The following is a 14731-nucleotide window of genomic DNA, read 5'->3' as shown; positions in this document are numbered from 1 at the left end:
TACTGTAGGAGGTTTTATCCTTGACAGTTCCTTATGATAGATTAATACATTTCAGTATATTTCAGCTATATTTCAGTATATTCAGTATTATATAATCAATTAATTAAAAAAAGTAAAATAAATAAATTGGGGATCAGGATTGCTGCCAAATAAAGAGGTCCATTTCTTTGAATAACGTGCCTTTTGTCTTTTCTTTACAGACCCAGCAGGTGATGTCTTTCTAATGATTGCAACGATACTATTCTGAATTCAACATCTGTTATTGTGTTTATCCATTAGGAAGAGACGGCAGTGAGTAGCCTATGAACCGAGAAAGGTACATTCTGTTCTGAGTAGTACTGATAGACATCTTGAACAACATATTTTGTAATTAAAAAATGGCTGCAGTGCATTAGGAGAAAATATTTCACCTCGGGTTTTTGTGCCATTTCATAAACAAGTCGAGCTTTTATGATGTCAGAGAAACCTGCCATGATATATTTTCTTGTAATGCATGGCAGCTCATATATATATATATATATATATATATATATATATATATATATATATATATATATATATATATATATATACACAAACACACACACATACACATACACACACACACACACACATACATACACACAGTACTGTGCAAAAGTTTTAGGCAGGTGTAAAAATATGCTGTAAAGTAAGAATGCTTTCAAAAATAGACATGCTAATAGTTTATACTTATCAATTTACAAAATGCAAAGTGAGTGAACAGAAGAAAAATCTACATCAAATCAATATTTGGTGTGACCACCCTTTGCCTTACCTCGGCAGGTAGGTTGGCCCAAACATCTTGGAGAACTAACCACAGTTCTTCTGAGGCTGCCTAAATCCACAGTTGCTTCTCTCTCTTCATGTAATCCCAGATAGACTCGATGATGTTGAGATCAGGGCTATGTGGGGGCCATACCATCACTTCCAGGACTCCTTGTTCTTCTTTACACTGAAGATAGTTCTTAATGACTTTCGCTGTATGTTTGGGGTCGTTGTCATGCTGCAGAATAAATTTGGGGCCAATCAGATGCCTCCCTGATGGTATTGCATGATGGATAAGTATCTGCCTGTACTTCTCAGCATTGAGGAGACCATTAATTCTGACCAAATCCCCAACTCCATTTGTAGAAATGCAGCCCCAAACTTGCAAGGAACCTCCACCATGCTTCACTGTTGCCTGCAGACACTCATTCGTGTACCGCTCTCCAGCCCTTCGGCGAACAAACTGCCTTCTGCTACAGCCAAATATTTCAAATTTTGTCTCATCAGTCCAGAGCACCTGCTGCCATTTTTCTGCACCCCAGTTCCTGTGTTTTCGTGCATAATTGAGTCGCTTGGCCTTGTTTCCATGTCGGAGGTACGGCTTTTTGGCCGCAAGTCTTCCATGAAGGCCACTTCTGACCAGACTTCTCCGGAAAGTAGATGGGTGTACCAGGGTCCCACTGTTTTCTGCCAATTCTGAGCTAATGGCATTGCTGGACATCTTCCAATTGCGAAGGGAAGTAAGCATGATGTGTCTTATTTGCTGCAGTAAGTTTCCTTGGCCGACCACTGCGTCTACGGTCCTCAACGTTGCCCGTTTCTTTGTGTTTCTTCAAAAGAGCTTGGACAGCACATTTGGAAACCCCTGTCTGCCTTGAAATTTCTGCCTGGGAGAGACATTGCTGATGCAGTATAACTACCTTGTGTCTTGTTGCTGTGCTCAGTTTTGCCATGGTGTATGACTTTTGACAGTAAACTGTCTTCAGCAACCTCACCTTGTTAGCTGAGTTTGGCTGTTCCTCACCCAGTTTTATTCCTCCTACACAACTGTTTCTGTTTCAGTTAATGATTGTGTTTCAATCTACATATTGATTTGATGATCATTAGCACCTGGTTGGTACAATTGTTTAATCATACACCTGACTATATGCCTACAAAATCCCTGACTTTGTGCAAGTGTACATAGAAGAATTGATGTTGTTTTGAAGGCAAAGGGTGGTTTTGATTTAGGTTTTTCTTCTGTTCGCTATATAAAATAAATATACTCTATTAACATGTCTATTTTTGAAAGCATCCTTACTTTACAGCATTTTTGCACACCTGCCTAAAACTTTTGCACAGTACTGTGTGTGTATATATATATATATATATATATATATATATATATATATATATATATATATATATATATATATATATATATATAGCTCTGGAAAAAATTAAGAGACCACTGCAAATTTTTCTTAAATCAGCATCTCTACATGTATGGCAGCCATTCCATTCCAGTGTCTGTTGAATTCCAACACAGGCACACCTCATTCTACTGAATGAGGTACTGATTAGGGGATCACCTGAACCAAATCTTATTTAATGAGGAAAAGTATAAAAACCACTCCTGTGGTCATCACTATCCTCTTGCAATAGGACCAGCTGGATGGCAAAACAGTGCTAGTAGTACCTCAAAAGTAATCAAAAAATAACTACTGACCATGCCCAAAGAGTTAGAAAGGAAAGTTTTGAGTGAGGAAAACAAGGGTTCAATTCTGGCTTTACTGGCAGAGGGATACAGTGAGCGTCGGGTTGCTTCCATCCTTAAAATTTCAAAGACGGCGGTTCATAAGAACAAGGTCAAGCAGCACACATTGTGGACAACAAAGCTACAGACCGGCAGAGGGCGAAAACGACTCTCCACTGACCGGGATGAACGCCAACTCATTCGAATGTCACTCAGCAACCGTAGGATGACATCAAGTGACCTACAAAAAGAATGGCAAACGGCAGCTGGGGTGAAGTGCACGGCGAGGACGGTTCGAAACAGGCTCCTAGGGGCAGGGCTGAAGTCGTGCAAAGCTAGAAAAAAGCCCTTCATCAATGAGAAGCAAACAAGAGCCAGGCTGAGGTTTGCAAAAGACCATAAGGATTGGACCGTAGAGGACTGGAGTAAGGTCATCTTCTCTGATGAATCCAATTTTCAGCTTTGCCCAACACCTGCTCGTTTAATGGTTAGACGGAGACCTGGAGAGGCCTACAAGCCACAATGTCTCGCATCCACTGTGAAATGTGGTGGAGGATTGGTGATGATCTGGGGGTGCTTCATCAAGGCTGGAATCGGACAGATTTGTCTTTGTGAAGGACCTATGAATCAAGCCAAGTACAAGGTTGTCCTGGAAGAAAATTTGCTTCCTTCTGCTCTGACAATGTTCACCAACTCTGAGGATTGGTTTTTCCAGCAGGACAATGCTCCATGCCACACAGCCAGGTCAATCAAGGTGTGGATGGAGGACCACCAGATCAAGACCCTGTCATGGCCAGCCCAATCTCCAGACCTGAACCCCATTGAAAACCTCTGGAATGTGATCAAGAGGAAGATGGATGGTCACAAGCCATCAAACAAAGCCAAGCTGCTTGAATTTTTGCACCAGGAGTGGCATAAAGTCACCCAACATCAATGTGAAAGACTGGTGGAGAGCATGCCAAGACGCATGAAAGCTGTGCTCGAAAATCAGGGTTATTCCACCAAATATTGATTTCTGAACTCTTCCTAAGTTAAAACATTAGTATTGTGTTGTTTAAAAATGAATATGAACTTATTTTCTTTGCATTATTCGAGGTCTGACAACACTGCATCTTTTTTGTTATTTTGACCAGTTGTCATTTTCTGCAACTAAATGCTCTAAATGACAATATTTTTATTTGGAATTTGGGAGAAATGTTATCAGTAGTTTATAGAATAAAATAAAAATGTTCATTTTACCCAAACACATACCTATAAATAGTAAAACCAGAGAAACTGATAATTTTGCAGTGGTCTCTTAATTTTTTCCAGACCTCTCTCTCTCTCTCTCTCTCTCTCATATATATGGGATATATATATAATATATCATGTATATATATATATTAATCCAGAGGATTACAGTACATAATCTATACATTAGCAAAGGAGATTATCCTAACGCCAACCTAATAGATGTCTGCTATCCAGCTATATGTATTGCTCTAAGAAACAACCACTAAATACCTTAAGATGAATGTGTGTCTGGAATTTCTGCTGAATAATGGTTTATCAGGGCAGTCCAATTCCCTGGTCTCCGAGACACCATCCTCACCATGTAAAACAATATGAACCTGCAAGACAAGTACACACCAGTAAAATAAAGAGCTTGGTAGGTTTTAAGATTTTAAAGAGGGCATCAATTTGAGTAACCCTGTTTATTTCTGAACTGAACTCCTGATGGACTGCTGATTTTCACAAACCAGACTAAAAACTCAATTTAGCTTCATACTGTATTTGTAATTATGTCCTATTGTGATGAACCCCAAGGACAACATTTTGAAATGGCGGGAATGTTTTGGTATTTAATGTAAGCATGAATTGCACTGTTTCAGAGTGTTTGTTCTATGATTAAAGGTTATGTGAATCTGCAGCAATCAAAGTTGTAACCATTTTGTTTTCATTATTAGGGAAGTTAAAGCATGTGAATATAATACACAGGAAGGATTTCAATATGCGACCTTTTATTCTCATTGTCAAGGGACCATAGCAGAGCCACCAACAATAGGTATTCAAAACAACATAATTTATGGTGTTACCTTGGCTGTAGTGCCTGCCCTGGACCGGAAGCCTGTGTCGATGATGATTGAGTACAGCTGCTGGTCAGAAGGGCTGTTGTCCTGCAGGAGGACGGAACCACTTTTTTTTTCGCTGTACAGATCGGCTTGCTTGCAGGCAATAACCAGGAGGATGTAGATGAGCAGGATGAAGACGATCACGATGCATGGGACCAAGTTGTTAATGAGGCTACCCAGGACAAGAAAGACAAATCAACTAACGAATCACCCCAAATGGACATATCGTGCAATGGGCCAGGTAAAACCATCAAAAGAGTAAAGAGAACGTTTTGTTCAAATACTACAGACGAGTTCAAAACATAGAAATAATAAAAAAAATGACAACCACCCAATAAGGGAGCGGCAGAACTACTCAGAATGATTAAACACCTCATGCCAGTAAGAACAAGGTGAAGCCAATTGCTCTATAGTTGAGCTGTCACCAAAAGGGACTGTACATTCGTTGCTGCTTTTTCTAAGTGACTTATTTTTCTATTCACCTGCATAAAATAAAATGAATCTGTTCTGGGGTTTGCTGGGTGTTAAGAGCTAAATTCAAGTAGCTGCCTGTATGTTTTACTGCAAGATCCCTTTTAATATTATGCAATGCGGTATGTATGCATGCCTACCAAAACTAATGCTGTTGTCTTTTTATCTGTTTTTGCGACTTCTAATTTCTAGATTTTCTGCTACAGGTTGTCAAAAATCAAACAATTACCTAATAAACTGAGCCACATCTGTAAAATCATAGTTGCTACTTATTTGCCGGTTTGCCATTGTGAACGTTGTTAAATGGTTGCAACTGAAAGAAAGGAAAAAAAGATCATGCTTCAAATACTGATGTGAACACTGTATAGTAATGTGACTCTATAAAAAAAGATCATGCTTCAATTACTGATGTGAACACTGTATAGTAATGTGACTCTATAAAAAAAGATCATGCTTCAATTACTGATGTGAACACTGTATAGTAATGTGACTCTATAAAAAAAGATCATGCTTCAAATACTGATGTGAACACTGTATAGTAATGTGACTCTATAAAAAAAGATCATGCTTCAAATACTGATGTGAACACTGTATAGTAATGTGACTCTATAAAAAAAGATCATGCTTCAAATACTGATGTGAACACTGTATAGTAATGTGACTCTATAAAAAAAGATCATGCTTCAAATACTGATGTGAACACTGTATAGTAATGTGACTCTATAAAAAAAGATCATGCTTCAATTACTGATGTGAACACTGTATAGTAATGTGACTCTATAAAAAAAGATCATGCTTCAATTACTGATGTGAACACTGTATAGTAATGTGACTCTATAAAAAAAGATCATGCTTCAAATACTGATGTGGACACTATACAGTAAAATGAGTATATATATAATATATATATATATATATATATATATATATATATATATATATATATATATATATATATATATATATATATATATATATATAACCTTTTTTTTTTTTTTTTTTTTTTTATAATTAACCTATAACCTATACAAATACCAAAGGAATTTATCTTTGGAAATATACTTAGTTGTACACTTTTCCTTAATGGGCTTTCACTATGTCAAAATGTATTTGATTGAGTCATTCTTGAATTTTAATCAGATCATATTTTTTCATACTTACTAAATATTCTATAAACTAAACAAAGCTTCTAAAAAGACTCCTCGTTGCTGAAGTGAGGTGGGAAAGCATATTAGCGTTGCACTGTGCTCTGAAGACCATACTGTAGGTGAAGCACAATGCACTGAAGACTGTGCAACACTTATATACTTCCCTACCTCACATAAGAAAATACGCCTTGATGAGTCTTCTTTACAAACCATCATTCAAATTCTGCAACTGCACAAAGCTACTAACCCTTAGAGAAAAGGGGAAACATGCCAAACAAGACTTGGTTAAACTTCCAAACCTGTCAATAAACATTTTACATGCTCTTTCTGTATGAACTCTGATTCAACACTTACAACAACTTCATTTCTATTGTAAACTTATACGCAAATTACACTGCTGCACCCAATCCACCCATACTAAACCAGTCTCTCCTGGCATACACACAATGAATGGTAAACTGCATTCATACCTGCAGTTAACTTTATTTGATGACAAGCCTTGTACAGGAGAGCAGCCATCGGATTTCCACTGTTTGATGTCATCCCAGTACAGACACTGGGTCCACTGGATAGTCATGGTGTAGTTCACAGCACTGGCAATATACTTGTTTCTGTCTGTTCTGTTGTAATCAGCATTGAGGAGGGCAAGGTAGCAACTGCCTGTGTCTAATACAAAAAACATAGGTACTGTGTAAGTGCAAACAAAAAGGGTAAGTCAGCAGGACATGGCTAAAATCACCCCTCTTTCAAATGTGTTAGAACTTTCCTTTAACGCTTACACCAGAACACTTTGTGTTGAGTGATGCTTTTTTAACGAGATGTCACATTTGTCTATAGCAAAAACACATTAGTTGCCAAAATTTAATAGAAATTAATATTTTTCTATTGTATATACACTATTTTTTGTAAAATGAAATGGTGCAGAAAATGTTTTTTTTTTTTTTTTTTTTAAGAAAAATAAATAAATAAAAAGGTGGCACAAACTTTACACTCAAGCAAATGCTTTACGAACCTTGCCCAGTTGACCCATACTATATGACTATGGAACAAAATAAATAGTGGATACATGAAGCTGAAGCAGAAGCGGGTTACATAAAAATAATCGCTGAGTTACTGAAGCCATAACCACAGAGGGTTAAAGTGTGGATTTGTGTCTTTGCTCAAGCAGACTTGATGAGTTTTCTGTTTATCCTCCTTAAAAAATAACATGTATAGAGCTTAAGGACTTGGTCATGCTTTGAGTATAAATAAAGAAACACGGGTACAGTAAAATAAAATAAAAAAAGTGGGTTCAGAAAGATGTTTGTTCTAAATTATTTGAAAATCCTACAAGTCCAATGTTATAATGTTAAAAATGAGATGACTGTTTAACAAAAATGCACTTGTCTTATTTACCAGGTTTTGATTTTTATTATGAAGCATTGAAACTGATCCAGTATGCTTTTTTGTTAAATGGTATGGAAAAAGTCAAAGTCAATGGTTAAAATATGACAGCAATAATGTTATTTGTTTTTGCTTACACATTTTAGTTTGAATGTAGAACTATATTGTATATTTGCAAATTCTTATTATTTGTTTATTGTGTTATTAATAAGATTATATAAAAACTGTTTATATATCATGACCAGATAAAGTGTTCGACCTCCTTTGGCATTTTATAGTTTGATTCATTAGCCTTCATAACACTTGTTTCTTTATTTATATTTTTTGCAATGTTTTTTGTAATGTGGAATATCACACTTGAAAAAGTTAAAATAAGATGCTGCTTAAACTTCATCGGATATGCCAAAGGTACAATGTGCAGCATTACTTTGGTTCAAATTACCATCTGAAACAGGTGAAACACTAAATTCATTGAAGCCAGCTTTTGTGGTCTTTAAATCAATGAAAGCCTAAACCCCACTCAGTATTTCAAGGGGGCTGTTATAAACTAACCTTTTAATGAACCCGCAGGTAGGACAATCTGAGCTCTATTACTCTCCCAGCTGTGAATTTGCTGAATGTTGTAGATACTTGGAGTTGGCTTCTCAAGCATCCTAAAAAACAGAAGTAAACCTTTTTTTGCTCATCGGATATCATGTTATTTGTTCATTTTTAAACTTGGCTGGAATGACTAACTTGACTCCTAATATGAAAGATCATTATTCATAAATATATGGTGTGCCTAAGAGGAGACTGCAAATATATTGTATTTCTGTAGTTCACTAGTGTAGAGCATGGAAAGAATAATACAGACCAGTATGGAAAGAATAATACAGACCAGTATACCAACATAATACCAAAACCCTCAATTCAAGTATTTCCCACAAAGAATTAAACAAAAATGATTAATAAAAAGAGACATTTAACAACAATTGTCTATTAGAAAAGGTATCATTCCAGTAGCAATACTATAAAACCGATCATACATGTTTATAAGTTTGTTTTCTGATGTCACACAAGCAGCGATCAGTGTACAGCACAGTCTCTGCAATGATCAATGTGCAGCACAGTCTCTGTCAAGCTGCTGTGTTTACAAGTGTACAACTCTATAAAACCTGATAGGACTACAGCGACTGAATATGTCTTTATTTTATTTTTTTTAACATAAATCATGTGGAAATTAGAGGCTCCATTTCATCCATGTACTTTGTAAAGTTATTCTCGAAAACAAAGGTTTGCTTTAGTAATTCTAAATGTAATATTTAACAATCAAAAGCTGCTGTAGGTGTATCTGTTTTTAGTTAAGTTGTGTGGTTTAGCCTTGTGACAATTACCTGTACAAAGAAATACAAGTATGAAATGTAGTGGTCTGTTGGACTATAATAATAATAATAATAATAATAATAATAATAATAAAACAATAATAATAATAATAATAATAATAACATGATTTATAAGAGACATTTACGACAGACCAGGCTTGTTTCCAGTTCTCCAGTAACCAAGCTCCTCACCTCAGCAGCAGCATGATGGGAAAGACTTTCTCAGCTGGCCTATTGAAATCCAGTGTAATTTGTAGCGCTTCTATCAAGTTTTCAGAAGTCACTTCAAAATTGTGAATATTCATTTTATTCCGAAACAGTGAAAACTTTGAGTTGCTTTCCTGTTTAACAAGCAGGAGCAGAAAAAATCATTTATAATATAACAAGCTTGGAAACACACATTTTATTTGTTCATTGTACTTCACATTAAATAACCTATAATTAATCATTAAGTTTGGTGGCACATACAGTAACAGTGTATTCCCTCTATTTATTGACTTATCATCACTACTGTACATTCCTCAATGACAGAACTGGTTCTCTATACATCTCCATCAAAACCGCTGTCTCTCTTATTGAGACTGCTTTTAAAAGTTGTCATTTTTAAACACTTGTGTCCCATGAAGACAAGCCCCCAAAAATATGTATTACCGGTCTTACAATTCTGTATCCACACTGAACTTTTAAAGGGCCTTCTGGAAACTGTTGGTGTTCATTTTCATGACACTCATACCACATGGATATAAAGCAACTTACATTTTTGTATGTCTTTTCAAACTCAACATTGACTGGTTCTGTAAGCCCTTTAATGTTGATCTTTCTTCTGGTGATGCAGTTATACAGCGACAGGTCAGCAACATCCCCATTGATCTGTATTAAAGCATTGGCAAATTGTGCATTTCCTCAATTACATATTCAGAGCAATATATGTTCACAAAGTACCCTCTGAATCTCTATACTGATGCCCCTAAACAACGAGATCCCTTCAACAGGTTGGCTTAGATGTGAATCTTGTTTTAATATACAGAACAGTGGTGGGCCCTAGTCACAAAGCTTATTCAAATGATGCTTAGTAGTCATTAATCTCATTCAACAAACACTTTTAAAAAACAGTCTATAAATACGAACTAAGTTAAAGCTTTGTAAACAGGATCCTGTATTTCTGAAGAAAAAGTTATTCTGTGCTCTGCATCCAACCTATATGGCCAGCAGGTGTCACTGTTTTTCTGTTAAGTGAGCAAATATGTTATTAATTTATTCACTTATTTTTTGACTCAGAAAAGCACTTCCAGTTCCTTGCACACCCCTATAGTTTCATGTAGTTATGAAGCTTCTATACCCTCAAAACTAAACTGAAATCTCTACTGCAATTTGAAAAAACTCAAATCAGTACGGATGTGCAACTGATGACAGTAAGTTAAGTTCTGAAGACACCTTTTTTGACAGAATATTGTACTGCAATTTAAATGCCTATTCTGAAATGTTGCACATCTTTAATGAATGAGTAAACACAGCAATACAACCTTCAACTACAAATACATTACAGAAGTGCTGACAAAAATGTTAACAGCTATATGAAGACATTAATAAGTACTTCTAGTTAAAAAGTTTCTTTTCAGTACTTTGTACTTTTTAAAAAAAAAAAAAAAAATTCTTACCTTAACAGGTGCCGTTCCCCAGAAGTAAAGGTTTTGCTTGAAGGACACAAGCTGACTGATATAGCACGTGCTGTTCCTGCCAGTCTGTGCAGTTATGTGCTTGTTTAAAATGTCAGGCAGGTAAAATCTGGTGGTGCCGGCTCTCTGCACTGCATTCTGAAAGCTGTAGTGTTGGGTAGTCTGGAGCTCCATCAGACTGGTGTTTACATTAAACTGGGTGTGGTTTATAAAAACCACATATTTCTGAAATTTATTAAAAAGCACTTAGAGTTAAAAATAAACAATTTTTCAAATAATATTGCTGGAAGAGGGTTGTATTTTTTATTTATTTTTTTACAACTAAAAGTTTCATCTGTATTTATTTATGTGTAATTAATAATCCATAGGCTTACAGCGTGACAATGGATTATTTTTTTCACCGCTGACATCACCATTGTTTGTTATCTGGGAGGGTATCTGTGAGGTTCTAGTAAAGGGACTCACCAGCAGCAGCTCTCTAGTCGTCCTTATCCCATCAGCGATGAACGCGATGCCGTCTTCAGTGGTGTTGTCAGGGACTTCAATGGACTTCGACAGCAGACTCACCAGAAGCCTTACTGTCCATTCATCCAAAAAAAAGCTATCTGGGGTAAAAGGCTCCTGGAAGCGCTGTGATAGTTCATTGACATGACCTGTGACAAGCTTTGCACTGCTGAAGGTTATCTTTGTTGGTGAATAAAAAACAAACAAACAAAAAAAGACCATGCGGTGGTTACACATCTCACAAACCAATATCAAATACACATATGCAAGTATATCATTTTCCAAGGACAATGACACCCAGCAAATAAACAAAGTACAGTGCACTCCGTTTATAAGAATCACACCTGTCCTGGATGATTTGATTCTTTTAAGGGGTTGATTCTTAAAAGCAGTCCGATATGATTACGATTAGCAAAAGCGTGCCTCCGCACATCAGTTTAAATACAGTATACAAATGTCAATGATGCTCAATCACTGAGGACAATACGTCAATACCTCAAAACAAGTCCTCATGGATTACATTTACTGAAGGCTACAGAATTCTATTTTACTATACTTGAGAAGCAGTGCAATGGCCTTTGAATTAAAAAGACATTACAGTACAATATACTGTCAAGACTACCACTGAAGTTAAGCATCTCTGGCTTGCCGCTATGCAGTCCCCCTTCCTCTACATGCATATCACACAATAACAGTGCTGTGCTCAGTATATATTCAGTGAATGTGTATTCACTTTACTAAAACAAATTTTCACTAACAGCGAACACCAAAAAAATACCTGCACAATGCAGGACAAGTGATTATACTGCACACGCTGGGTACATGCCTAATCACGCGAGATGTAATCAAATTCAAATACGGCTTTATTGGTTGTGTTACAGATACTTGATACAGTATTGTATTACATGCATTCAGTTTGCCCCCAGATTATTCTTACAAGCAGAGTATTTTAACATGGTTAGTATAGGAATGATTTTGTCCCAGTGGTTTTGATCACTATATGAGGTTGATTCTTATATCAGTAATTCTTATAAACAGAGTGCACTGTACTGTGAATATGCAGCTCCACTGCCAAAACAGTTACCAGCAATACATTAGTAGGTTGAAGGATGAGTGTAATCATTGTCAAAAACACAAGGTGATGGTGCTTGATTATATTTCACTGATGCAACACTTTTGATATTAAAGATGAGGTAACTTCTGTGCGATTTTAGATGTACAGTTGCTAGCTCAGTGGCAGCTGGTCCAGCACAGTGCAAGGTTACGGGTAATCAACTTCTACATGCTGTGTTTGAGCTGAACCATTGCACAAAAGTTGAATCAATTGTTATAGTATACCTGCACTGCATGTTTAGCAGTATTGCTGCATGGCAGTTTTGGATTGAGCGACCATGTGGGTTGTACAGAATGTCAGTATCTTAGTGTCTGAGATAAAAGGTGCTGAAAGTGCAAACATGCCCCCTCAACATGCCTTATTAAAGAACTTCTTACCTGCTCTTTAACCCCCATTAAATCATTAAGCATATACAGCTTATCAATCAGTGCTCCCTGGAGGAGGATGAAAAAAAGAACACTATTACAAAGAGTTAGCTTACCACTGTCACTCATTAGTCATGTCTTTATCAGTATATGATTATTTTCACACTGCAGGTCATCTACACATTATACATGATATTATTTTGTTGACTGACTCCAGTCTATTCTAATGTAAACACTGGAGGATTGTTTAAATTACTTAAAAAGTACTTGAGATGTCACTCCAGTGCAGCTCATACCTGGTGAGTGAGGTGAAGTCCACACACTGAAGCGATTAAGGCACTCCTTGTTCGTGTCTGCAGCTCTACTGTGGCGCCAGGCTCCAAACTCAGGCGGTTCAGAACATTGGTCAACAAAATGACATAGTTTCGAATCTCTAGGTCACTTCCCATGAGCAAAAGCCTTGAAAGGTTTTTTAGGCCATCAATATATCTTAAAAAAAAATATATATATATTTTTTACAGTTGGCCACCATTCTGGTATAAACATTTATTATTTATGCTCTTATTATATCCATCAAACACTAAACAAATACGTATATGCTGTCAAATTACTTTTTTAAATATAAAATATACCTTTTACAAATACAAATTTTGCCATTAAAAAAAACAAACTGAATATTAACCATTTTGAACTAGGAGGACCGAACACTGTTTTTTGTTGCATTTGTTTGCATGAAGACATTACTTACAGTTCTTCATCAGGGTTGTAGCTGGAGGACAGGTTTCTCTGAAAACTGGGCAAGACGGTCACGCTTACTGGGCATGGTTTCGTTCTTGCACCAAATCTATTACTAATCTCAGTGTAGATGGTAACTGAAAAAAGGCAATAAAATATGATAAATATAAGTCTGTTATATTATTCCTAAATTTGCAAATACAGAATATGGATGCTGTACAATATAAAATGGCATAACACCACAGAGGGCAGAGTGGCTGATGTAATTGTCATGCAATGCATGCTAGGCAACATACATTACTGGTCAGGGCTGTACACGACCACTGTGCATTGTGATATAATGTTATCGATGATTTAGACATGCAGCAGCCTTTATCGAATAAAACTAACTTAAAACCTACTACTGTACATTAAGTTAAAGAGTATATGGTTGGATGCTCTCTAGTCTAAACACATCAGCTGTGAACACAGTAGTGAGGCACTTGCAGTGTGGCTGTTGCGCAAAGACCACATCAAATGAGACAACTGTGTCTTTATTTCCATACCTTTATAGCCATCGGATGGATCTCCAGCAGGAAGGTTGAAGTAATACTGGACATCTCGTCCTTCATATAAAAGCTTTCGAGAAGAGTTTCCTATGCTGAAACTGTACTGATACAGGAGATCCTATTGAATATGCCATTGAACGACAAAAAAGACAAGTGGAAATCAACAGAACAAAATCCCTAATGCCATATCAAAAAGGAAGACAATTGGATATATAGTGCCATGCCAAACGCATTCTAGAGCACTCCACAGATGATTAGATCAAACCCAGATACAACAATTCTCTCAAACAAAAACAACGTTTCAGTGAGATCTAAAATTTAAGTAACATTGTTTGATGTTGATCAATATATATATATCTATATATATATATATATATATATATATATATATATATAATAATATATAATATAATATATATATTAATATATATATATATAATGGGCTTCAGTCTAACAGGAAAATAACTCCATCTCCTTTCTATGTGACGTCATAAAACTACAAGACCGTTAGGTTGGGTATTATATAAACTCAAAAAAAACCTTTTCTTTCACATGAAACATTTTGTACACTGCATATTATATCTTATATTATATATATATATATATATATAATATATATACGTCACACACACTATTTGCAGTGTTTTGCACACTATATGCAGTGTTTGCATTAAACAAATACACACAGTTATAAACAGAGGCGTCAATAAAATGGAATCCTACAGAATGTTTACACAAGCTAGCAATAGACATCTGTGGAAATGTCACAAGTGGGAGAATATTTTATTTATTTA

General features: G+C 36.1%; 1 protein-coding gene across 1 annotated transcript in view; it reads right to left on the bottom strand.

The window, feature by feature from the left end:
- The window catches only part of LOC121307808 (polycystic kidney disease protein 1-like 1), a 46745-nt gene that overhangs the window by 16337 nt on the left and 15677 nt on the right, over positions 1-14731 (bottom strand). Inside the window, exons 22-34 of the mRNA XM_041240093.1 lie at positions 13935-14055; positions 13403-13526; positions 12951-13143; positions 12667-12723; positions 11137-11355; positions 10654-10896; positions 9740-9865; positions 9188-9327; positions 8187-8287; positions 6722-6917; positions 5333-5416; positions 4597-4804; positions 4025-4131 (exon numbers count right to left, since the gene is read on the bottom strand). Of these exons, the coding sequence (XP_041096027.1) occupies positions 4025-4131; positions 4597-4804; positions 5333-5416; positions 6722-6917; positions 8187-8287; positions 9188-9327; positions 9740-9865; positions 10654-10896; positions 11137-11355; positions 12667-12723; positions 12951-13143; positions 13403-13526; positions 13935-14055 (1919 nt within the window). The remainder of the gene's footprint in view (positions 1-4024; positions 4132-4596; positions 4805-5332; positions 5417-6721; positions 6918-8186; positions 8288-9187; positions 9328-9739; positions 9866-10653; positions 10897-11136; positions 11356-12666; positions 12724-12950; positions 13144-13402; positions 13527-13934; positions 14056-14731) is intronic.

The sequence above is a fragment of the Polyodon spathula genome, chromosome 3 (genome assembly GCF_017654505.1).
Source record: "Polyodon spathula isolate WHYD16114869_AA chromosome 3, ASM1765450v1, whole genome shotgun sequence".
NCBI lineage: Eukaryota > Metazoa > Chordata > Actinopteri > Acipenseriformes > Polyodontidae > Polyodon > Polyodon spathula.
Note: the sequence above shows the minus strand (reverse complement) of the source record. Positions and strands in the feature narration are given on the sequence as shown.